We start from the raw sequence: 26,492 nt of genomic DNA, 5'->3' as shown, positions 1-26,492 counted from the left end.
ATTTGGGGGACCACCACAGCACCCCCCCCCCCCCCCTCCAGGGTCGCAGAGGCTGGAGCACACCCTGCTCCAAGACCAGAACCCGCCTGCACAGTGCAGGTTGGGGGGAAGCCGGGCAGGCGCACTCCTCTGGGTTGGGTTCAGGGTATTAGAGGGAATTGCGGCGGGGGGTGGGCTGGGTGACCGACAGCGTGGCCAGCCACTGGCCGAGGGCGGTAAGGAAGCTTAGGCCGGCGTGTGTGCGTGCGTGTGTGCGTGAGTGTGAGCGCAAGGGAGTGTGAGTCTCCCCAACCCCCACCTGTTTGAAATGGTTTTAAAATGCCCAAGCAGATTGCCTATGTTTTCAAAAGTTGCAGACAGTTGGAGTAAAACACTTGCTCGTCTCCCAGACCCCCGAAGGGCTATGCAGAGTCGTGAGCACTGAAATAAAAGTAGGAACGAGAAGGGCGTGTGAAGGGGGAGAAAAGTGGCTGATCCTGGAAGGGTCGGACTTAGGACCCAACGGGAAGCATATTGGAATCTCTCACTTCGGGAAGGCGGGGTGGGGCGGGCCGGCCGGCAGGCGGTCGCGGGGCGCATGCGCGCGCGTCTCCTCTTGCCGGCCGCTGCGCTCCGCGGCGCGGAATAGAATGAACTGTAACAAAACAAGCCGAGCCTTTGTATCTGCTTAAAGGGGACGCAGGCACTTCCCTCCTGTCCCCCCCCGCCCCCGCTCAGCTACCGCGTCTCCAGGGCTCCCAGCAACTGCCTGGAAGGGCTTCCCTCACCCTCAGAAACTGCCCGCCCGCGAGGAAAGGCGAACCAGACGGGAGGCAAAGAGGAGACACCGCATTTCTAAGAGGCAAGAAAGAAAGAAAGAAAGGAAGGAAAAAAAATAATCCAAGCGGCGCAGAGTGGACTCTGATCCCAGAGAGCACGGTCGGGCGCCGGAACGTGGACCGAGAAGCACCGGAATGCAAACAAAGCTCGCGGGCGCCTGTGCAGGGCTCGCGGGGAAGCCCAGAAAGTTTGTTTTATGATGGCTTGAGTGAGCGAGTGTGTGCAAGGGAGCGAGGCTGCCAAGTTTCTCTCTCCCGCTGCGTTGTTTGGGGGGGAGATGTCTCTCCCATGAACCAGCAGGGGCTTGGGGGCTTGTGCTGTGGGGGGCACCTGTCTCTCATTTTATCATTATTTTTTTGGCGGAGGTAGGAGGGGTGTAACTCATCATGTCGAAGGTGATCCAGAAGAAGAACCACTGGACTAGCAGGGTTCACGAATGCACCGTAAAGCGGGGACCCCAGGGAGAGCTGGGGGTGACGGTGCTGGGGGGCGCGGAGAACGGAGAGTTTCCGTATGTTGGAGCAGTGACGGCTACCGAAGCGGCGGGGCTTCCCGGTGGCGGCGAGGGCCCTCGGCTGGGCGAGGGCGAGTTGCTTCTGGAGGTGCAGGGGATCCGGGTGTCCGGCTTGCCCCGCTATGACGTACTGGGAGTCATCGACAGCTGCAAGGAGGCCGTCACCTTCAAAGCCGTCAGACAAGGTAAGTCGGGACGCGCCTCCTGGAGGCGCCCCCAGAAAAGGGAACCCGGCTGAGAAGCCTCCTCCCGCCCCCCTTTCGATTTCCCGCTTTTCTCCTGCGAACGCGGTATAGGGGCGATGTTGAGGCCGTGTGCCCAGTGATGGTGAAATACACCAAGTTGTTGAGAGGCTGTGGATTGTTTGCCCACCTGCGTTGGGAAGAGGGGCTTGGGTTAGCTCGGGGAAGCGCAGAGATTTTTCCCTGGCCCGGTTTGCTAACCTGTTGTCTCTGCCACCAAGTGCAGCAGTGGCTTGCCTGCACCGGGAGGAGAGTTGGGGAACTGAGGCAGGGGCAAAGTGGACGCTCTCCTGGTTCCCTGGGCGAGTGTTGCAGCGGGCGTAGCTACGGCGTTCTTTGATCTCTTAGCTGTTTTCAGACCTGGAGAATGGGTATGAAGGAGGTGAGGGTCTTTGATTGTTGGACCTCCTTAATCAGAAAATCAGCATCACCCCGTGACCGGCCAGGTGGGCTAGGGCATCACCACCTTTCAGTCCCAAAGCCTGCAGCCTGAAGATCTTGCATTCACCCCACAACTGGATGACTCATGTGTCTCTACCGTGTGGCCTGGCCCCAGACTTGTGGTTGGCGGTGGGGGGAGAGAATAGAGAGGGTATTTCAGCGCCATTCAAGCCCAAGTTTATACTACCACCAACATCACCACCATCCCCATCACTGCAACCATCGTTATCATCCCTGTGAAGATGATTATAGCTGCTATTTCTTGTCGCTTATTATGTGTCAGGTTCTGTGTAAAATGCTTTCCTTGCACTCTTTTGTTCTGATGCACAACAATTCTGAGAGCGAGTTTTTCTTATAAACCCCATGTTACGGATGAAGAAGGTGGGACTGACGTTGTTTCATTTACTGATGTTGGTTCAGTTACTTGCCCAAGGTCACACAGATACCAAGAGTGAGGGTTTGAAAATCCTTGTTGCAGAGCCTTAACCATCAAGGAGGAAGAGGTGGGGGATGAGTGTGGGAGACCTGAGGGGTGCACTTAAGAGAAGGGAGTGGAAGCAAATTCACCTCTCAGAAGCTTGGAGAGGAGTGATGACCCTTCTGATGGCTGCTGGCTAGGGGGAGTCCCTTGCGTCTTAGTTTGGTATAGGCTCAGGGCTGTCCCTGAGTAGAGAAGTAGAGAAGGAATGGATTCCGTTAAAGGGGTCCCTTGTATGATCAAACACCGTGATCCAGGTTCTTCCCTGCAAAAGCACCAGGTTGAGCCTTGGTGAAAAGTTCATACATGTGCCTGTGTGCTTGAAAGGGCAAGCAGCAGAGGAAAGGAGGGCTGGGCTGAGCTAGTCCTCTTTTGGAAACAGGCCTGTTCCAGATGATGTGGAGGAGGGGGACAGGGAGAAGAGACCGGCCTTTTGGTAGCTTTGGGAGCTGAGGGACTGACAGTTATGGAAATCTCCTTACATTTGTGTCCTCAGTATCTGATTGCACACCTCCTCCAAGAAGCCCCCAGGCATCCTGCCAGGATGAAGAAATCAGCCTTCTTCTGGATTCCCCTAAATGTGTGTCTTGTCAGTTTTTTACTTATTCTGAACTATGCGTTAGATCCCTTCCCTTCTTTCCATACAAGGTGATAAGCTCATTGAAAGGAGAGAATATGCCTCATTTACTGCATATCACCTCAGCTTTGCTTAAGGTCCAACACCTTGTCTCACCTGGAAATATGTCTCCCGAATCTCTGAACTGGCTGTTTTGTATTACATAAACTTATAAAGGGTGCAGAATAGTGCCTGACACATAATAAGTGCTCAATAAAGACTAGCTATTGTTACGTTTCAAGTGAAATTGGGGCAGTTATTTATTTCTGTGTCTAGCTTTTAAGTTTAGCTTTAAAAAAAAATGTGTTAGCACTTTATTAGATATTAGGTATAGAATGATAATAACCCAGTGTATTACCATTACTCCATTAAAACAGGTTCCACTTACTCCATATATCACCAAACATTTTGAGACATTTATGTGCTATGTACTGAGCTGGCAATGTTAGAGATAAAATGAAGTTTACAAAACAGTCCTCAATCTCTAGGAGCATCCAGTCTCAGGGAAGAAAATAATGCCTATGTACAAACAGGATCTTAAAGTGCAATATAAATGATACTTAAAAAAATGAGCATTGGCATTTAGGAAACTAGGAACTAACTTCCAGTTGTATGATCAGAGAAGGTTTCCTAGAGGACTTCGTTGTTGTTCAGTCTCTAAGTCATGTCTGACTTGGGTTTTTTTAGTGTCAGGAATCTGAATTATGAGGTTAACACCATAATTCAGGTTCCTGCATTACTAGGACTTGATACAACTGTAGAGAAAATACTGTCATAGCATTTGATGGGGTCGGCTGCAGGTCATCATGCAGGGGCATCTTGGAGACATGGCTGGTAGAGGATGGGCACGAGTTCCTGACTATCCTGGAGATTATGGGCGCAGGGAGCGTTTTACTAGTGTCTAATTGATCGATGGGAGCTCATTCTCAGTGTGTGAGATACTATAGGTGGCTGAGCCTCCCTCCACCAGTTACCAAACATTGGGATGCTTTGTCCCAATGCTGCATCATCGTGAAACTTTGGAAAGGTCAATCAGGTAACCCAAGTGTGTTTGGAATCAGAGGCCTCTGGGTTTGAAGGAAGCTAGTGTCTTCCCATCTTATTTCCTTTCACCCGGAATTATTCTGTGTGCTATGCAAGAATGCTCATAGAAAGTGTGTGTGCATGTGTGTGTATGCAAACCTACTTGTTCTTCTTATAGTGGAATAAAGTTATGGATGGGGACATTTGAATGGCCTGAAATCCACCGCAATGTGAAAGCTACTATTTCCTGTCATGATTACACAGGCGCAGGCAGCTCTTCTAACATCTTCATTACAGAAAGAAGGCACTGGAAAGCATTTCACCAGCCTTCTCTCTCTCTTTTTTTGGTAGCTTGAAACTTTTTATTTTGTATTGGGATATAGCCGACTTAACAGTGTTGTGGTAGTTTTAGGTAAACAGGGAAGGGACTCAGTCATACATATATATGTGTATCCATTCTCCCCAAACTCCCCTCCCATCCAGGCTTCACCATCACCAGCCTTCTCTTTCATATTGAGAATATGATTTAAATTATAGGACAAAATTGTTCTTCTTGTGTTTTTATTACTGTGTTTTAATCATATTAAATAGGCTCCTACTTGGTAAAGGAAAATAATGCTTTTGAGTTGTCTGCGCCTTAAACTAGCTACTCCCAGGGCCACGGGTCACTCTGGGTGCTGTCTGTATGGAAATGTCATGGTCCTCTTGTGGGAGAGAATTCTGCTCTATTTCACGGCAGCTCTCTGGAAAGTTGCACAGACTAAACTAGTCTGTTGTAAATGGTATATGAAATAGGACTGGTCTGTGAAAGAATCAAGCTAAATGGATCTACTTGGTTGGAGTTGGTTTATTTTAAATGAAGGATGACAGTTTTTTGTCATAAAAGTGCCTTAAGAAATTTACATATATATGCTATATAAAATAAATCACTTCATATATATAATAAGATATATATATACATGTACTATATATACTATAGGTTTATATTTACCTGTAGTAAAATGCACAGATCTTAAGTATATAGTTTGATGGGCTTTGACAAATGTATATGCTCATGTCTGCTTCACCCAGATCAAGATACAGAGCGTTTCCATTACCTCAGAAATTTCCCTCCTATACTTCTCCAGTCAGCTCCCTCCACCTCTTCCAGAGGCATTGACTCTTTGATTTCTCTCACTTTGGGTTAGTCTTGTCTATCATTGAAATTCATATCAATGAAATAATGCACAAAAGACACTCTTTTGTGTCTGGGTTTTTGCCCTCAACAAAATATTTTGGAGATTTCGTACTGTGTGTATCATGATTGTTTTGAATTGGGGAGTAGTATCACATTGCATACATATACCAGATTGTTTATATTTTTGTTTCTCAATGGACATTTGGACTGTTTTTTTCTTTCACCTATTATGAATAAAGCTGCTATAAATGTTCCAGTTCTGCCATATCTTTTCCAATCTTTGATCTTATCTATCTTTTGAACTTTATTCTAGTGTATGTTGAAAAAGGAGAAAAGTGAAGTATTTTTGAATGGTATATTCCAAATTAGGCACAGTGAGAGATTAACAAAAACTTGAGAAAACCGAACAAATTATAACACTGTATACTGTAATAAAAGGTATGTGAATGTGGTCTCTCAAGATCCCTTACTGTACAAATTTAATGCCTTTTCTATCTTATCAATATCAAAGCATTTATCATGCACTGCAGCTGCAACTTTGCAATTTTAAGTATGAAAGCAAAACTAGCATGTATTTCTTTTTTCCTTCTTTATGATTTTACAGATAGAAATTCATTCTTACTGTAGATCTTAGTATCCACAGCTTATGATTTTTTTTTGATTGTGCCATGTGGCATATGGGATCTTAGTTCCCAGATCAGGGATCAAAACCTTGCCTTCTGGGGTAGAAGTGCAGTCTTAACCAGGGAAGTCCCCACAGCATATGATTTTATTAAGTTGAGAACTTGTACCTTTTCACTTCAAGGAAGTACTTTATGGTTTCTCTTTGGCAGATCTGGACTACCAGCATCTCTCCTCTTGTGCTTTCTGGCCATTATTGATCACAGTAAGGGTCACTTGAATACAAGAACTGCTATACCTGGACAGTTGATTTGATAACGGGACTTCTAAGTGACTAATAGGCAGGATACCCTGGACAAAGGGATGATTCATGTCCTGGGCAGGACAGAGTGGGAAGGTGGGAACTTTCATCATGTTACTTGGTGCACAATTTAAAACGTGTGAATTGTGTATTTGTGGGATTTTCTGTTTAATATTTTCAGACTGGGGTTGACTGTAGGTAACTGAAATCACAGAAAGTGAAATAGCAGATAACGGGGAGCCATGATGATTAAGGAAACATTTCTGTAGGCTGTAACTAGTATTTTTTGAGCACTTGCTTCTAAAAGGCCTTGCCCTTGGCTGAGCTAGTGCTTTATGGGCATTTCTTTATTCCTCCCAACTGGACTTATGTGTCAGAGACTGAAGTCCAGAGGGTTTGGGTGGCTTTTCCAAGGGTCATACAAGTGGCTGAAGTGGAGCTGGAACTCAGCTGTGTTAGGTGGCAAAACCCATGCTTCCAGTTCTTGGATCAGTGAATTTCAAGTAGGGTCCCCAGACCAGTGGCATTGACATCACCAGGGAACCCGTTATATGTGCAGATTCCTGGCCCTTACCCCAGCCCTACAGATACCTAAACTCAGGAGTGTGCAGCCTGTGGGTGTTTTAAACAAGTCATCACGTGATTCTGATGCATGCTCAATTTTGAGCACCGCTGTCCTAGGATATAGAGTGACATTGAAAATATTGCATTGAACTTCCCTGGCAGTCTAGATGTTAAGACTCTGTGCTTCCAATGCAGAGGGCATGTGTTTGATCCCTGGTTGAGGAACTAAAATACCATATGCTGCACAGTGGGGCTGAAAAAAAGAAGAAGAAGAAAACAAATATGGCATCAAATGAAACAGATAATCGTGAACAAGCTAGGTGACTAGTGCTGTTATCTCCAGTATGTTACCTATTTGGACCTTTCTTTATACCTAAAATAAGTGGTTATGCCTCTTCAGTTCCTTTGCATTCATAAAATGCTAAGATTCCCTGAATAACCCAGACTCCAAAAGTTTAAAAGGGTGTGATTGTAGTTTCCCAAACTGGTAATATTATAGGTCACGCTTACATATTTTTGTAAGTGAATTTTGTGGTTTTGCAAATTACCCAGGAACCAAAACTGTCCCTCCACTTTTTTTTTTTACAGACAGAATGGAGACAATAAATAAGACACAATTTAAAAACCACAACACCACCACCAGACCCTTCCCCTCGCTGTAATGAGGGACTTAGGACCATTACACAATTGAATATAGTTCTTTGTGCTTTTTTGAGTTCTGTTTTGACATTGCGTGTTTATTTTGACCAATTGGAATGTATTACAACATTTTAACAAAATAATTCTGTTCGTGTTTTAAAACACAGTGCTTTATCTTGCTTGGTTTCCTGTGAATTCTGCTTTTGGGGTCTCTGGGCTTGCTTCCTCCCCCACCCCCCGACCCCACCCAAGATGGTCACAAGATTGACTTGTCTATTTAGTGTCTCTTCAGAAAGACCTCCTCATCTGGTGGTGTGCTCCTAAAGGCTTAACAACTGGCTCTGGTGGCAGGGAGACACTGATTTGTTGCATCACTGGAGTTGGAAAGAGATGGATGTAATTGGTTCTCCAGAGCCAGTCTGAGCTGGCCCCTGTGTTCACACTGATCCCCATATAAGAGAGCTCCCTATATGACATGCCGTCTCCCCATTTTGGTTTGTGTTTTCATAGCCTTGATATAATTTCACATTATCTTCTTTTGTTGCTTCTTTATTGTCTGTCTCTCTTCCCATTGGAATGTAAGGCTCATGAAAATAAGAAATTTGTCTCATGTGTTCATGCCTCTGTTTCCCTAAAATAGTACCTGGCAAGTCATCAGTTTGGTACAGTCGCCCCGTCGTGTCTGTTTGCAACCCCATGGACTGCAGCATGCCAGGCTTCCCTATCCCCAGCTCCCAGAGCTTGCTCAAAGTCATGTCCATTGAGCTGGTGATGCCATCCAACCATCTCATCCTCTCTTGTCCCCTTCTCTTCCTGCCTTCAATCTTTCCCAGCATCAGGGTCTTTTCCAGTGAGTCAGTTCTTCTCATCAGGTGGCCAAAGTATTCGAGCTTCAGCTTCAGCATCAGTCCTTCCAGTAATTATTCAGGACTAATTTCCTTTAGAATGGACTGGTTGGATCTCCTTGCAGTCCAGGGTACTCTCAAGAGTCTTTTCCAACACCACAGTTCAAAAGCATCCATTCTTCAGTGCTGAGCTTTCTTTATAGTCCAACTCTCACATCCATACGTGACTCCTGGAAAAACCATAGCTTTGACTAGGCAGACCTTTGTGGGCAAAGTAATGTTTCTTTTTTTCAGTATGCTGTCTAGGTTTGTCATAGCTCTACTTCCAAGGACCAACCGTCTTTTAATTTCATGGCTGCAGTCGCCATGTGCAGTGATTTTGGAGCCCAAGAAGATAAAGTCTGTCACTGTTTCCACAGGTGCTCGCTAGAATTTGTTGGCTGCATGAATGAATTTTCTCTTCCTGCTTCTTATTAGGATGGTGAATGTAGATCAGGCCATCTACAACATGTTTCCTCCTTTCCTCTCTATTCCTCTTTGATTTCTTCTCAGTTTGGATCCTAATATGTTCATTTTCTCATCACTAGGCATTCTGATCAGCTGGTTCTCTAATAATTTATACTGAGCTATAAATAAATAAATAACTGACAAGGCTTCATGAATTGTACTTAAGTATTTCTGCCTGTGGACTCTAGGTGGGGTTTAAGAGGTGAAATTTCAGCTGTTCATTCAACAGGATGACAAGGAACTGTCCTGTTTTCTGTTTATGTGGGACCTGGTCTATGTCAGCATCCAGAAGAATGACACTTTACCTCTGTCTTCTTGTAGCCTTGTCCCTGGGTGCAGTTTTTCCAGCCAAGAGCGAATTGGATCTTTGCTGCAGAAAGCAGCCTGATTTTTGTCCTCTCTTGCTCTTAAACTGAGCTTTGTGTTTATGTCTTCTTTTTTTTAACTTAAACTTTCAAAAATCAATCTGTTTTTGTTCTTGGTGCCAAAAGACCACTCTCTGAAGGATATATTTAGGTTTTACTGTGGAACATTCTACAGCTTTTACAAAAAATAATGCAAGGACAGTGAACCCAACATGTCCACTGTTTCTGGTGGCTACTCTTTGCCAATGGCCGTGTTATTTAAAAATCGAATAACTTGACCTTATGATGCTGTGGCATACAGTGGGCTCACTGCATTTGTTGGCATTCATTACCCAGCTAGTTTCGGATGGCAGAATTGATGATATCCACCAAGGGGAATTAAGTGGTTTATAAGGGAAAACATTCTGACATCTCCTTACCACAAGGGTTTACATGAAGGATGTTGCTTTATAAACGATGATTATTTAATGCAAAACACCAGTCTGTGATGTCAGTGGTCCCTTCCTTAAGTTTGTATATACGTGTAACAGAATATACTGATTTTTGTATACACTGTGAATAAAGGCTGTCAAATTCGTTAAGGGCTGACATTCATATCCTAAAAAAAGGAGGTTACTGCCTTCCTGCCTGTCTTTATGGAGCTCATATGTGAGATCTATAACCTTGAAAAATCCTTGGTAAACACTGGAGCTTTGCTCTACTGCGCTCCTGTGGATGTCAACATCCATGTAGTATGTCTGGGGAATTTGTTTTGGTGTTTTTCGCAGCTGAACCTGCATGGATGTCAAGCACAAGCAAGTAATGCTGACTTTCGCTTTATGGTATAGCAGCCTGTGGAGGGTCCAGTGTGTTCTAGATGTTATCCTTTCTGAAAGCATGTAGCAACCCGAGAAGATGTAATTTGAACAATGTCTCTTATGATTAAATAGTAATCTCTTTTTATAGCTAAATAATTAAAGAATGGATAATCTATAACACAGTTGTTTCTCTAGTCCTTCTCTCTCTGAGTAAAAACTGAAATGCTCCTGGTGACTCACAAGACCCTCCACCCGCCAACGATCTGGCCTGTAACTTGTCCTCTGTCTCCCCGGCCGTGGCCTGGTGGTCCCCACCTGGTCACCTGGGAGGCTTACTCCCTCATGAACTTCAAATCTTTCCCACTTGTCTTTGTCATTCCCAATCCTGTCCTCTGCTTTATTTTACTTTATAATATGTGAAGTATTTCAGAATGACTAATTTCCTTACTTTGTCTCTCTCAAATATAAGCTCCAAGAGGGTAGGGTTGTTGTAGATCTGTTTCCTGCTGGATCCCCAATACCAAGAATGGTGCCTAATGCATAGTAATTGCTCAAGTATTTCTTGAATGTCCACTGTCAACTTTAGAGTTAGAAGAATTCTCTCTGAGCTTGGTTGCCTCTGAAAATTCTGATATTTGAAAGTCTCTGAAAATGTAGGTACTTTATGATAAACTGCATTAAACTTGATTTAACTTTTGCTGTCTATAACTTGGGCTAAATAGAGCTTCACTGATTGATTTCAGAGTAACCTTGAAGACAGTGAGCCTTGTAGGCTGGTCTCAAATGGTCTTTATTTTAGGGATTTAGACCAGCACCGTGCTGAGTGTGCCAGATAACTTTGCACACTCTCTCACCCTTCAGTGGATGATGGTGGAGATGTTCCAGGCACCGTCAGTTGTGTGTATCGACTTTTCCTGTTCCATCTGCAGTGTGGTGAGAATGAGTTACGTAAGAGAATTACATCCTCCCGGCTAAGGTGTCAGCCCTGTTCTTACTGCCAGCGGAGGCATTAGTGTGTGACTTTAATGGGATGCAGTTATGTTTTCCACAATAAGGCTAATCTTTCAGTCCATTGTGAGGAGAGACTCGAAGCTCTCTTTATGGACAGTGGCATGGTGGTGCAATTAAAAGGCCATTATGCCCTGATTTAAGCCATGTTTCACAGTTATTGCCATATACAGTGTTAACAGGACTGTATGCATTTATCAATGTGTTGTAGATTGGCAGGTTTTGGACTCAGGCTGGCCTGGGTTAGAAGTCAGGCTTTTCAGTATAATACCTGCGTGACTTAGGGCAAGATACTCTTCCTCACTGTGCCAGGATTTCCCCTTCTGAAAATGGGGATAATAATACCTACTACCTGAGGCTGATGGAAGGATCAAATTAGGAGACTGAGGTAAACCACATGGCCCAGGGCCTGGCACGTGGTGAGTGCTCACGAAATACCGGCTTCTGTTATTGTTTGAATGTTCCCTGTTGGAAAGCACGTGCGGGAGAAGAAAGGATCTCTTGAGAGATAGCAATTGTGGTACACAGTTCCCTAGAGAGCTTTTCAAGTCTAGAAAAAGCCCTCATTTTTCTGCCTGATTCAGATGCCACTATTTAAAAAGGCTGAGACTGGATTAGTGCAGACAAGGAAGAAGGAAACCTCTGGATCTCTGCCTGAATTTCTTCCGTGTTGTCACTGGTGAAGAATTAATTCTAATGAGTGTCCTCAGGACCCTGGTTCAGGAAGGTGTAGGGAGGATGATCCTCTCCCAGTTTCCTGGGGGTCCTGGGTAGGGCAGTACCAGCAAAAGTGATCCTTAAGAGCTTGACCCTGAGGTCCTCTGGCCTTCGTGGCACCATACCTAGACTCCTGAATCAAGAAAGGCTGGAGAGGCAGTGGGACTTGGTGGTACAAGCTTTTGAAGTCAGCCTGTTTGGGTCTGACTCCAGCTGAAGAGCCATAGGCATGTTAACCTCCCAGAACGTCAGTTGTTCCAGTTGAAAATGAGAATAATGCCTACCTCATGGGGGTGGTTGTGAGGATTAAATGAGAAAACATATGCAACACAGTTTATCCTGTGCTTGGTGTGTATGGTATGTAGTCCTTACCGCCATACCTACCTAATAGCAGCCATGATAATTTTCAGTTCAGAAATGAAGACCCATCAACAAAGACCCAACAATCCATCCTCTGCAGAAGTGGTTTTTCAACTGAAGAGGATTTTGATCCCCAAGGGACATTTGGCCATGTCTGGAGATGTTGTTGGTTGTCTCAACTCTGCTGCTGCTGCTGCTGCTAAGTCACGACAGTCGTGTCTGACTCTGTGTGACCCCATAGATGGCAGCCCACCAGGTTCCCCCGTCCCTGGGATTCTCCAGGCAAGAACACTGGAGTGGGTTGCCATTTCCTTCTCCAATGCATGAAAGTGAAAAGTGAAAGTGAAGTCGCTCAGTTGTGTCCGACTCTTCGCGACCCCATGGACTGCAGCCTATCAGGCTCCTCCATCCATGGGATTTTCCAGGCAAGAGTACTGGAGTGGGGTGCCATTGCCTTCTCCGTGTCTCAACTTAGGATGGGGCAATGCTAAGTGGCATTTAGAGAGCAGAGCCCAGAGATGTGACCAAACATCCTACAGTGCAGAATACGTCCACCTGATGCGAAGAGCTGTCTCGTTGGAAAAGACCCTGATGCTGGGAGAGATTGAGGGCAGGAGGAGAAGTGGGTGACAGAGGATGAGATGGTTACATAGGGTCACCAACTCAGTGGACATGAATTTGAGCAAACTCCAGGAGATAGTGGAGGGCAGAGGAACCTGGCGTGCTTAGTGACTGGACAGCAACAACCATCGCAGAGAGATATCCAGCCCTAGAGGGCCCTGAGACTGAGTCCAGAAGCTCTTCTCTCAGGTGTAGTTTCATGGTTGAGATTGGGAATCTGAATTAGAAGCAGTAAACTGATCATCATAATTACTATATATTCATCTTCTGCCATGTCTCTGAGACCCCGGTTAGGGTTTTGCCTGGGTGGATGATGTCATTCTCATTTTAGCTATGAGAAAAGTAGCTTGAGAGCTCAGGTAATTTATCCTGGTCCCCAGGTAGCTTACTTATACTAGGTAGATTCCAGCTCAGATCTGCCTGGTTCCAAAATTCTCGTCCTAGGTTTTTCCACACTAGAAGTGTGTTGACCTCTGTTAAGCTGTACCATTGCTGTCTGAGACAGCAAACCATGCCCGGTGACCTCACCTATCCCCAAAAAGAGTCCCAGAATTAATAATAATAATCATAAAATGGATTTGCAAAGTGTTTATTGGGCAGAACACAGGGTGCTGCTACAAAGTTTCAAACAATTCTGCTTATTTGCCTTCTCTTTTCCCAGATCTCCATCACCAACACTGTTGATTATTTCCTCCTCTGTGCTCTGTCTTCCCGCATGCACATCATGATTTCAAGAGTCACAATAGTGTCTTGAACGCAGATTTGCTTGTCTGTCTCCTGCACTGGGTTATGTGCTTCTCACAGTCTTGAAGGCAGCATCCCTGTTTTATGTCTCTTTGTAATCTCTGCCCTCTCTAGGTTCTCAAGCAATCACCTTTGAATCGAAATCTTTTGAGGTAACGAGTAGGCATAACTTTTAAATAAATAAAAATTCTTGCCTAAGATCTCGTTGGCTCAAAAATCTGTGGCTTATTTTTAAAGCATATTAAATATACTTAGCCATATGTCTGACTTTTCCGTGATGATTTAAGATGGTTGTCTGCCAGTTGTCGTAGCATTTTGAACTGTCAGGAAAATATTGAATTAATTGTGTTGAAGGTCTTAGAGGGCCTTTATTCTGACCAGATGTGTGCAGCAGTGGAGCCTATTGCTTATGTAATGTGGCCACGGAAGGCATCACTTTGGCTTGATTTAAATAGAGTCAGTATTTTACCACCTGGATTCTTGGCTAAGCGTTGGAATTTACATCAGATAGGGAGAGCCTGTTCATTTCCTCCTCCAACTATCAGCCTGTTTAAGTCTGTGTGACTTGGTTAAGAATTCAAAACTCAAGATCAAGTTATTAAAAAATGACTTTCTCTGGTGTTGGAGCATGTAGTTTTTTTTCTTTTCCTCTTCCCAGAAAGCACAGGCATGTAGATTTTTTTGGTTTCTAATTTTTTAAAAACTCAAAGTTGTGATCTTGGATGACTGTCGATCACTCTCCATTGTTGTTCTGTGCTTCCATAGCTTATGGTTTTTTCATGGTGAAATTCAATTTGTTCCCTCATTTAAACAATGTGTACTATACAGAAAGATGTGACTGTATGAAAGGAAAATGTACCCACATTGCACATAATCCCGTCTCAGAGAAATACATGTGTTACTCTATTTTTACCCAGACATTTATATGTATATATAAACATATATAAATACACATACTTTTTTTTTTTGGTAGACTTTTTTGGGAGGGTCTTTTTCTTCTGAAAATTGAATAGTACTGCACATGTAGTTTTAGTGTGATTTTTCTTTGTGCCTAACGACATATCATAGACTTTTTTCTTACACTTATGTGTAGATCAACTTTACCATTTTGATGGCTGTGGAATCGGTTTTTAGTAGTGCTATAATATGTTAAATCGTGTTTTCAGAGTGAACATTTAGGTTGTTTTTAGTTCTTGTTTTATACAACACATTGCTGAATATCCTTATATATACATTTCAGTGAACTTCTTCAGCTATTTTCTTTGGATAGATGTCTAGAACTTCTTGTCTCACTTGAATTTTATCTTTTTAAAACTAATGCCTTGAAAAAACCATTCAGGCTGCTTATCAACTTAACTCCCTGCCACCTGGATGTGACAGTCCTGTATATTTCTTAACTTAGCTCAGTTAGAACAGATCCTACCTAGCACTGGAATTGTTCCTTTGCAATAGTCATCACAAACGCAGATAATGAGTGGATATTTTAAAGGGCATCAGGGAATGGTGGGGACTGGGGTAAATTGGAAGGAGCTGTTTTGTTCAAAGGGAGCAGTTGCCACTCAGCTTCAGCTGGTTGTTGACTTGTCAGGGCACTGCCCATCGTTGCCAGATTTTTTTAAGCTTTAAAGAGAAGTGCAGAATCTTTGATTGTTAAAAAAAAATGAACTTTGCCAATTTGAAAGTGTTAGTTCAAAAATTGTCTAAAGCATGGATAAACCAAGCAACACATCTGGGAGCCATATTTGGTCCTCAAGCAACAAGCTGCAGCCTCTGGTTGACCTGTTTGTCTCTCTCACTTGATGTCTCTCATACTGTTTCTTCAAGAACATTTATCACATTTCTTACTCATCTGTGTTTTCAGGGCCCAGAATAGCCACTGGCTCCCAGAGAGGGCCCACAAACGTGTGTTGAGGAGAGTAAGAAGTTCCAGAAGTGGTCAGGTTTGTCTCTTTAGACCATGTTAGTTTATTGGTCACTTGGCTGGTGACAGCTCTCCCATTCGAGTCACAAGGAGATGGGGAGAGGCTATATTTTGACAGCTGATCTTGAGTCTTGGACTATTTTATTTCAGGGTCCTGGTCTGCTGAGTCTTAGAACTGGGTGCAAAATAACATCTTGATGACATTTATGTGAGTATGTACTGGGAACAGTATATATTCTCTGCCCTGAGGTTATTGTACTCTAAAATGTGTAGTCTTCCAAATTAAAGAATGAATGACTTTTATGTGTATTTCTTAGGGAACTTCTAAATATGGCAGGAAAATCCCTAATAACATGTCTCGTTTGGCTATTCTACAGGTAAATCAGGACCCTGACCTTTAGTCCAAGAGCAGATGCTTTCAGAGCACGATTCACCTCTGTTCTCCAGGCCAGCATTATCTGGTAGAATTCTAGTTTTTTGAAAACCAGTGCAGCCCTTCTTGCTTTCCTGCCTGCATCATAGATCGTTTTGTGTTGCAGGATTCATGGTGGGCACCAGGCTTGCTGACCTAGGATGGGGAAGGGGACTTGTGTAAATCAGATTTGAAATTTAGGGAGTGCAGTTTTTCTGTCATGGAGCCAACCAAGGACGGGCCTCTGTAAAATGAAAACTGTAGAGTTGGCAGTGAGAACCCGGCATAGAGCTCAGATTGTGCCAGGTGTGGATGGGGACTGTGTTTCTATTCTCTTCTGCTCCCATTGCCTTCTTTCTCTCCATATCTGTATCATAGTGAGAACATTCCAAGAGACTGTCTAGGAATTCAGATTTTAGATAAGATATACTATATGTAATTCAGGACTTTGAGTGTGAGACAAAACTAAGGAGTGTTTTCAAGTGGAGACTGCTGTATGCTCTGATCCGCCTCCTTCAGTATGATCACCACTTTTGGGGCACCCATGATTCCCCCAAGTTAGGATGAAATTTGGCTTCTGTCCTACTTTAAAATGCCCAAGGATAAGATGGAGCAGGAAAGGCTTATATTCTGCAGTGTTTTAACTGTTTTTATTTTTTTTTTTAATTTTAATTTATTTGCTGCCCTCTGCCACATGCAGGATCTTCCCAGACCAGGGAATGAGCCTGTGCCCTCTGCAGTGGAGTCTTAACTACTGGACCACCAGGGAAGTCCTCTGCAGTGTTTTAGGCTGGACAGACATTGGTGAGCTTCCCGAGCTTTGGTATTTGGCAGAGAGAAGAGTCCAGCCATGAGGAATCATGCCACAGTGCAAAGTCACCGTTTAGTACCTACACAGGGTCTAGGAAGACTCTTTAGAAAGCACAAAGTGTTGTCTCAATATTGATGTATTGTACACATATCATGATTTGAAAAAGGAATGTCAGAGAGTTAGGATGCCCAGCAGAGGAAAACTCAGTGCAGCTCTTGGCTATTTCTGTCTCTGTCTGTGGGAAAATACTGCCATAAGGAAGAAAGGCCTAGGCTTTCTAAAGCAATGTGAATCTGTTTCTGAGACATTTTAGCTAAAAATGTAAGCTGAAGCTATTCTGCGTGAATTATCTCTGAGGAAGGCGATTGTTAGAAGACGGCGTTACTGGGGAAGATGATAGCTGGTTGTCACTGCTGGAATCTGTTTTGGTGGAAGGAGCCCGTCCATGGGGTTTGATAAAACATGATGAGTCACCCTATTGCCTGGATTCCTGAGGGAAGAAAGACATTCTGGAAGGGCTGTGGGGGAAATTGGAAGCCCTGGGTACCTGTTACCAGGCACTTGTAGTCACCTGGTGGCTGCCAGCAGCTTGCAGGCAGAGCTGCTTGGAGAAAATAATCAACTTCAGAAACAGGGGCCCGCAAATTAGGTTTTGGGTAAATGGAAAGTACATCAGAATTACCTGGGAGAGTTTGTGAGCTCTGGACATCTGCGGGCGAGTCCGTTGGTGCCGCTGACTCATGTCTCCCTGCCCAGTGGAATCCTGATAACCCCAATTCCAAAGAGTGGTTCATAAAACGGTCACCGATTCAGAATCATCCAGTGTTTATGAAACTCGGGGGTTACTCGGCCCCATCTCAGACCTGTGGAATCTAGAATCCTAGAGGGTGGACCCTGTGAATCCACACGTTTGTTTAAAAAAAAATTTTGGCTTGTTGTTGTAAGTTTAAAGCTTGAGACTCCAGGCCTTGAGACATCCTAGCCTTTTCAAATCCAGTTCCCTAATAAATGATGGTAGCAGACCCCACTCTACATTTAAATGAACATTGATTGGGGAATGGAGTCAAGAATAGAAATACTAATTGAGTTATTTGAGCTGCTGGTTCTTTTAGGGTGCACATACTGGCTGTGTGCAGATGCGTATGTGGAAGGTCATCTTTTTGCTTCAGGATCCTAGCATTAGCCTAGTAATTTAAGAGACCTCTTCCTCATCACCGTGCTTGCCTTTTTGTAAAATAGAAAGTAAACTCTGGAGAAGGAAAGTATTAATACAACCCAGTAGAGTTTTTTTTGCAGTGATGGAGATGTTCTTCACCTGTGCTGTCTGCTGTTTTATACACTAGCATAAGGAGATTGTGTACTTGTCATGCGGTGGCGTGGCTACCTCTCACCAGCCATGCTATGAAAAAGGTTTTTTTTCCTTTTTATTTACATAGCATTCAATTAAATTTAGCCATAAGTAGCCACGCTGCTGGAGAAGGAAATGGCAACCCACTCCAGTGTTCTTGCCTGGAGAATCCCATGGAAGGAGAAGCCTGGTGGGCTGCAGTCCATGAGGTTGCACAGAGTCGGACACGACTGAAGCGACTTGGCAGCAGCAGCAGCAGCCACGCTGGAGAAGGCAATGGCACCCCACTCTAGTACTCTTGCCTGGAAAATCCCATGGATAGAGGAGCCTGGAAGGCTGCAGTCCATGGGGTCGCTAAGAGTTGGATACGACTGAGTGACTTCACTTTCTCTTTTCACTTTCATGCATTGGAGAAGGAAATGGCAACCCACTCCAGTGTTCTTGCCTGGAGAATCCCATGGAAGGAGAAGCCTGGTGGGCTGCAGTCCATGGGGTTGCACAGAGTCGGACACGACTGAAGCGACTTGGCAGCAGCAGCAGCAGCCACGCTGGAGAAGGCAATGGCACCCCACTCTAGTACTCTTGCCTGGAAGGCTGCAGTCCATGGGGTCGCTAAGAGTTGGATACGACTGAGTGACTTCACTTTCTCTTTTCACTTTCATGCATTGGAGAAGGAAATGGCAACCCACTCCAGTGTTCTTGCCTGGAGAATCCCAGGGACGGGGGAGCCTGGTGGGCTGCTGTCTATGGGGTCGCACAGAGTCGGACACGACTGAAGTGACTTAGCAGTAGCAGCAGCCACGCGTGGCTAGAGTCTACCAGATTGAACAGCATGGGAGACGTTGCTATTACAAATGGTGAGGGCAGTCATATTTCTTTAGTGACACATTTATCTGTTCCAAGAAAAAGAGGCTGAAGTGACCCTTTGTGTTGATGTTTGTTAAGTGTGAAAGCCTGGGACAGGTAGATTTTAAGTGTCCTTTTGACCGTTTTATCAATATATTTACTGGTGGCACTTTTCTTGAAGAAGCTCGGTATGGCAGTGTGCTGCTTGTCTCAAATGGAGTGGTTTACATAGAACAGATAAATTCCATGAAGCTAGGGATGATGTTTTTCCTGTGGACTGCTCAGTCTCCAGCACCTAATATAACAGATGGTTGAATAAATTACTTCAATTTGAGTATTTTATGCAGGGAGGGAAACTCTTAAGTTACCTGGGAGTCGCATAAGCCATTTTATCACTTGATGCTTTTGGTTGCAAATCAAAGGAAAAAACAACTCAAATGGCTTAAACAGCAAAGAGGATTAACTGATATATGTAACCAAGGATTTCAGAATAAGAAGGGAGCTTCAGGTAGGGTTTGATCAGGGCATGGGCCATGTTTTTCTGATTTGCTTCGGAGCTGCCACTAGCCCATATGATGTCTTTGTTCAGAGTAGAAATTATATCTCTGCTGGGCAAACACATCCCTGCGTGGCGTGGAGAGCAGAGAATGGATTGGATTTCAGCCTATACTTACCAGCTGTAGGGACACAGCCTAGATACTGTAAAGGGTAGCCTTGATTCTCTCAGTGCTGTCTTCACAATGCTGGCTTGACCTTAGGATGGCTTCTCTTGTTTGCAGACAGGTGACCGTGGCAAAAGGGGTGACAGGCCTGCTTATTTATAGCCAGGGGGAGAGAGATGGAGAAGAATGCCACATACTGTGTGGCATTGAGTCCTTGAGGCTTAAGCAGATCATTGGCCACTTGCAGTAGGACTGAGTTTAGTCATCTGGGTCCTTGGTATTGTACCAAGATTTAGAAATCCTGGTCTAGACTCGTGTTACCTTCTCATAGAACCTTCCCCTCCTCCAGTCACTCACCACTGCATCACTCTACTTTTGCTTTTGCCCTCATTGCCATCTGAAATTAATCCCTTTATTATCTGTCCCACCAGAATGTGATTACCTTAAGGGCAGGAACTTGAATCATATACTTTGCTATTCGTCTTTTGGCTGCGCAGTGCAGCTTTCAGGATCTTAGTTCCCCAACCAGGGATCCAACCCAGGCCATGGCAGTGAAAGCACTAAGTCCTAAGCACTGGACCACCAGGGAATTCCCTGCTTTCTTATTCTTGTGGCCAGGCAGTTTCTGGCACTTGATAGCTGAGCAGAACAAACCAATGAATTGGTCCATTCATTCCATGGACCAGTGAATGAATGAAGCTGAATGGCTGCCTTCTCATGGTGGGTAGGTGCTTTCAGATATATGCATGGCTTAGGGAAGAGATGAAAATTATCCAGGAATTTTGATTGAGCAGTGCAGGAGAACTATGGAGACACACCATGGATTCCTGAAGGGCAGAGTGAGAGATGAGCAGACAAATTTTCAGTCTGCTGGCAAAGCTTGACAAGCATGGACTTGAAGAGAGAAATGGAATTAAGTAAGCAGAACAAGCATTGTGTTGTGCTGAGTGAGGTAACAGCCTGAGCACTCAAAATGCAAGGGATGTGAAGAAGGTCACCAGCCTCATTGGCTGTAGCGGGTATCGCTGGAATACATACAGAATCAGGCTATAGGGAACCATGAACTCTGTGAATCAAAAGAGCTAGGTGGTTACAGTGGGCTGCCCTGATTTCAGTTCCAGTCTACTCTTTACCTGCTGTATGGCCTTGGGCATGTGACTTCACTTCTCCGTGTCTCAGTTCCCTGTCTGTAAAATCCAGTGATAATTCTAGTTCCTGGCTGCAGGCCACATAGCTAGCTTCTTGCTTAAGAGTTTTGGAAATGCAGATTGGGTTCAAATGCTGGCTCTGAATACCCTGGTAGATGGGTGTAGGAGGGGGATGCCATCTTTAGGGAAAGATAGTGTGGCCAAATTCTGTTACCCAAGCATACCGTCTTTGGAGGAAAATAGTCTTCTTTTACGGCTCCCAAGTAGTGGTAACAGAAAGTTGCAAATATGAGAAGATGCCTCGGTTGCTCCTGTGTGTATTGTGTGTATGAGAAGTACAGCCAGCAATAATTAGGGACCCCATCTCTGACCAAGATAAGAGGGGGAAAGTTAAATGAATCCCAGATAAGAAAGCAATTGGCAGATTTTTAACTCCCACAGAGGAGTAAGGATGCTTGCTTCTCCTTTATTAAGTTGGCTCCTGGCATTCTCACGGTTCAACTCTAATGCCTTTCTCCTGCTTTATTGTATGAGATCGTAAGTCCATCTTTCTTGTCAGAGTCGGGAAGCCTTCTGGCCCTCACCTCCTCATAGTTTGTCCTGTTGTCTGCCTTTTGGACTTCACGTATGGGAGTGAAAACCCAGCAGAGAAAGCTAGTACCAGTGATGCCCTCAAGAGCAGAACTAGGTTTAGTGCTGGGCAGGTCAGGCTTTGCTCTGAGGGCTGCACAAGCCTGATCTTTAATTCTCAGCACAAGCTGTGAAGTGTGTGTGGTGGTGGAGGTTGTGGTTTCATCGCTTAGTCATGTCTGACTCTTTGCGACCCCATGGACTGTAGCTCGCCAGGCTCCTCTGTCGGTGGAATTTCCCAGGCAAGAATACTGGAGTGGGTTGTCATTTCTTTCTCCAGGGGATCTTCCTGACCCAGGGATTAAACCTGGATCTCCTGCATTGCAGGCAGATTCTTTACCACCAGGTTCAGAACCACCAGGGAAGCCCATATATCCCCTCCTATCACCATCTGATTCAGCCTCAACACAGAAGTCACATCTGAACAGAAGACCGCTGCTGCTGCTAAGTCACTTCAGTCGTGTCCGACTCTGTGTGACCTCATAGACAACAGCCCACCAGGCTCCGCCGTCCCTGGGATTCTCCAGGCAAGAACACTGGAGTGGGTTGTCATTTCCTTCTCCAATGCATGAAAGTGAAAAAGTGAAAGTGAAGTCGCTCAGTCGTGTCCGACTCTTAGCGACCCCATGGACTGCAGCCCACCAGGCTCCTCCATCCATGGGATTTTCCAGGCAAGAGTACTGGAATGGGGTGCCATTGCCTTCTCCAGAACAGCAGACAGGCCCTGCCTAAAACTGAAGTGTGTATACCATCCTCCCATATTTAATTAATTAAATTAATTATTTTAAAAACTTTTAATTTTGTTTTGATTAACAATGTTGTGGTAGTTTCAGGTGAACAGTGAAGGGACTGAGCCATACATAGGCATGTATCCGTTTTCCCTCATACTCCCCTCCCATCTAGGCTGCCATATAACACTGAACAGAGTTCCCTGTGCTATATAGTAGGTCTTTGTTGGTTATCCATTTAAAATATAGTAGTGTGTACATGCCCCCCCAAACTCCCTAACTATCTTTCTAGTTTAGAGGTTGAAGCATTGAGGCTTGAGAGGTCATTACAATCCTAGGGTTCTCCTCAGATTAAGTGCCAGCGATGGCATTTCTGCAGGCTTCCACCAGGATGCTGCATTACTGCCTTGTGGGATCAGCTTCAGATGGCACCACACCACTGTGTGAATTCAGGGTATGGGGACTTCTGGAGTGTAGTCTGGAGAAGGCGGGGAAGGCCGGAAGCCAGGCACCCTTTCTTGTGTTCGGGGAGTCTACAGTCCTTGTTCCTCTCTGGGGAAGGAAATGTCAGTGCCTGGGAGGTAGTTTGCAGTGAGTTTGCTTGGACCATCGCAGCTCAGAGCTTCTGTTTATCTGTCTGTACCCGTGCCCTGCGTAGATCCCGACCCAAGTGCCTGCCTTTCCCAGCACTTAGCACGACTCTCTTCTTACGGTTCCAGGCAATGGGACTTGCTCTTTATGGCCATAGCAAGGTTGTATTTGACTTTTTGAAAAATGGTGGTAAAGTATGTGTAACATGAAATTAATTTAACCATTTAAAAAATGTACAGTTCAGTGGCTTTAAGTACATTCACATTGTTGCGCAATCATTAGTCATCTGACTCCAGAACTCATCCATCTTCCCAAACTCGGTGTCCATTAAGATCTCAGTCCCCATTCTCCCCTCCCCTAGTGCCTGGCAGCTACTATTCTAGTCTCTGTCTCTATAACTCAGACAACTCCAGGTACCTCATATGAGTGAATCATACAGAGTTTGACCTTTTGTGTCTTGCTTCTTTCACTTAGCATATTGTGCTCAAGGCTCATCCAGGTTGTAGCATGTGTCAGAATTTCCTTTTAATGGCTGAGTAATATTCCATTGTATGGGTATACCACCATCGTGTATCCATTCTGCTGCCAATGGGCATTTGGATTTTTACCTTTTTCTATCTGATTTTTCCCACTGCCATCAGAAGCAGGTGCAGTTAGATTTTCTTGAGATCTTGGCTGCATCTGTTCTGCTTTTTCTTCTTTCTCATAGCTTTGCCTGACCTTCCCAGGTGTGTCAGGAACACCATTTGCTTGATGTCTCTGGCTCAGAGGATGGGGAATTTGTTGTCTGGGTTTGCCAGCTTTGCCATCAATACTTCCTCATCATCTCTTTGGCACTTAGAGGGGTATGTATATTGGTCACCAGGTTTTTTTTTTTTTAAGCTGTCCCTGGTCAACTAGACTTGGAGGCGTCAATCTTACCATCAACTTTGATTTGGCCAACACTTCTTCCTGAGTTTGAGGCCATAAGCTTAGAAGTGATACTCACCAACTTTGCATTTCAGCTCTGTGTGTGCACTCAGTCTCTTTAGTTGTGTCTGACTCTTTGTGACACTATGGACTGTAGCCCGCCAGGCTCCTCTGTCCATGGAATTCTGCAGACAAGAATACTGGAGTGGGTTGCCATGCCTTCCTCTAGGGGATCTTTCTGACACAGGGATCAAACCTGGGTCTCCTGCATCTCCTGTATTGCACATGGATTCTTTACCCACTGGGTTCAAATCCAGTCCCACTGCTTGACTGCTGTGTGACCTTTGATGCATGGTTTTACTTCTGTGACCTTGTATGGTTGCTGCAAGGATTAAAAGAAATGTTGCAATGAAGCTCTTATTGTGGAACACAGAGCATTGAATGAATGATATTATTATATTACATTTGTCAGCTTCTCTCTTTTGAATCTGATTACTTTTGATTTTAGGTTTATGGAAGCACTGAATTTACTGCATAATTGACTTAAAACACTTCTGTTTAACACTCTGCATTTTTATATTCTTCCTTGGCACTAACACCTCGTCTTAGATTTTATGGAGCTGAATTTGTTGGACCAAATTATATGGAGCAGATTTGATAGAGACACATTCTAAGTATACTCTCTTTATGTCTTTATGTTATTTTTCTTAGATCTCTCTCTTGAGGTCTGAATTTAGTCACCACTCTGGAAGCTACAAATGATTACAGAGCAATTAAATGATTCCTGAGTCTTTAGAATTCTAGAATGATTGGTATAAAGATAGGCATTTTCCAATAAACTTGAGGCAAGAGCAGTTACCTAGTTCGGTCAGTTATTCTTGCAAATGTTTATTCCAGCTGTGAATGGGATCACGAGGGAACCACTAGACATTTATTGCTTATTAAATGTTTTGTATACTTTTCTCTCATTTAATGCTTCTTAAAAGTACTAGTTAGAGCCTGACTGTGTGCTATGCTTTGCTGTCAGTGCTCTATATTATTTTATTTACTCCTCAAACAATTCTGTGGAGTGTCGGTACTATAATCCTTCCCATTTTATGGAAGAAAAAAATTGAGGCTCAGAGGAGTTAAAAGTATTCTCTGCCATTGCTGTTAATCTCAGAACTGGAATACAAAGTGAGTCCAGGGATGATGGATGCCCTTCTGAGCACTGGGAGGTGGTTGGCATCTTTACTTGTTGATAAAGAAATGGACCTCTCTGAGGATCAGCAGAGCCCATAGAGGTCTTTTTTTTTTTTTCTTTTTAATTTAAGTATAGTTGATTTACAGTGATGTGCTATTTACAGCTGTACAGCAAAGTGACTCATATATATATATATATATATATATACACACACACACACACACACACACACATACACATACATTCATTTTCATAATTGTTTTTCATCGTGGTTTATCATAGGATATTAAATATAGTTTCACCCATCCAGGTCTTTGATGCTGTGTCTTGAGCTGATTTTGATTTATTATAGCAATCTCCATTATGTACATTACATCTTCCATTTTTCCAGGTCCAGAAAAACCACTGATATATGACAAGGGCAGTTTGGACAAACCCTGCGAATGATGTAACAGATCAGCAAGGTGGTTGAAGGGAAAAAACTCTGTACTTCCCAACTATTCCATTTTACTCCTACTTTCAAATGATCCAGGACTCTGCTACTTTGTACTGCCAATACCTCAGTTTCTTTGTCTGTAGAAAGAGTACTATGCTATATTTGTGGATGTCAAGACATATTTCTAGAATTCAGTGAGGTTATTGTTTGCGTGTCTGCCGAGGTTGAGTGTCTATCCTGAGCACATGGCTTCTTTGCCCCTTAAGTGCTAGCAGTGGCTTTGGCTGTGCACTCCTCCCCGGTGGAGCTCCAAGTTGCTCATATGGTGCAAGTCTCATTTTGGAATTGTTCCCCAAGCTTCTGCAGTGCCCAGTCGTGTTTGCTGTCTTGAGGCCGCAGGCTGCAGCAGGGCTATATGAATATGTCTTGGGCTTGCAGAGTGCAGCGTGGGGCAGCTCCGGGACTGGCGGGACTGAAAGAACCCTCGGCTGAGCCTGGGTTCAGAGACCTGGCATTCTCCATCCACAGAACTGTTTCATCTGTCCCTGCTTTATATTTAAAATAAATATTTGGTTTCATTGAAAGGGAGAGCTGGTGATGGATAGGTGATTCAAGGTCAGGAATACCTGAGTGGTGATTCCACTAAGTAGCAGGTTCCCCCCCCCCGCCTGAAAATCGAGGCCCCATGCATATAAAGATATTTTATAATCCAGGAAAGAATTCATATGTAACTAAGGCAAGGAGGTCTTGGGACTCTGTTGATTTCCCTCTCAAGTGGGATTTTAGGTGCAGCGTGGGGTACAACATAGGGACACAGGGCCACTGTGTTAGGTACAGACTCTGGGGTCAGGCAGTGGAGAGTCTCAACCCACTCCAGTGTTCTTGCCTGGAGAATCCCAGGGATGGGGGAGCCTGGTGGGCTGCAGTCCATGGGGTCGCACAGAGTCGGACACGACTGAAGCGACTTGGCAGCAGCAGGCAGTGGTGAGTCTGAATGTCTGATTCGCCTGTGGCTTTGGGTGAGATTTGTAACCTCTTCAAGTCTTAGTTTTCTTACATGTAAAGTACCTACCTTATAGAATTATATGTGAGGATTAAGTTATGATAATGGATGAGAAATATTCATCAGAATGCCTTGTACTTTGTAAGTGCTCAATTCATGTGAAATACCATTGTTATTAGTATAATTTGAATCCATTGAGCAATAACATTAAAGGCTCCATTCAACAAACACATATATTATATGATTTCTATGTGCAATTGAATGTGCTAGATTCCAAAGGACTCACAGTCGAATGAAACTTAGCCCTCAAGGGTGTTCTCTCATTAAATAGTAATAAATTAAATTGTTAGCATTTCTTTCTGTTATCTTATATGTTAAGTATTTTCTATACATTTGCTCATATAATTTTCAAAATAAACCTTAGGGTAGTTACTATATAACATCCCCATTTTATGGATGCAGAAG

General features: G+C 44.2%; 1 protein-coding gene across 18 annotated transcripts in view; it reads left to right on the top strand.

Annotated features, from left to right (window-relative positions):
* The first annotated feature begins 590 nt into the window (after positions 1-590).
* Positions 591-26,492, top strand: part of MAGI1 (membrane associated guanylate kinase, WW and PDZ domain containing 1) — a 639,211-nt gene continuing 613,309 nt past the window's right edge. For 13 of the 18 annotated variants that reach the window (XM_027523581.1, XM_027523580.1, XM_027523595.1 and 10 more), the window contains exon 1: positions 594-1,518. In XM_027523581.1, the coding sequence (XP_027379382.1) occupies positions 1,206-1,518 (313 nt within the window). In that variant the 5' untranslated portion in view covers positions 594-1,205. Of the gene's footprint in view, positions 1,519-26,492 lie in introns of all 18 variants that reach the window. The other 5 variants (XM_027523589.1, XM_027523588.1, XM_027523587.1 and 2 more) reach the window with 3 other exon arrangements.

The sequence above is a fragment of the Bos indicus x Bos taurus genome, chromosome 22 (genome assembly GCF_003369695.1).
Source record: "Bos indicus x Bos taurus breed Angus x Brahman F1 hybrid chromosome 22, Bos_hybrid_MaternalHap_v2.0, whole genome shotgun sequence".
Classification (NCBI taxonomy): domain Eukaryota; kingdom Metazoa; phylum Chordata; class Mammalia; order Artiodactyla; family Bovidae; genus Bos; species Bos indicus x Bos taurus.
The sequence above is the reverse complement of the archived record's forward strand: the minus strand, read 5'-3'. Positions and strand labels throughout refer to the sequence as shown.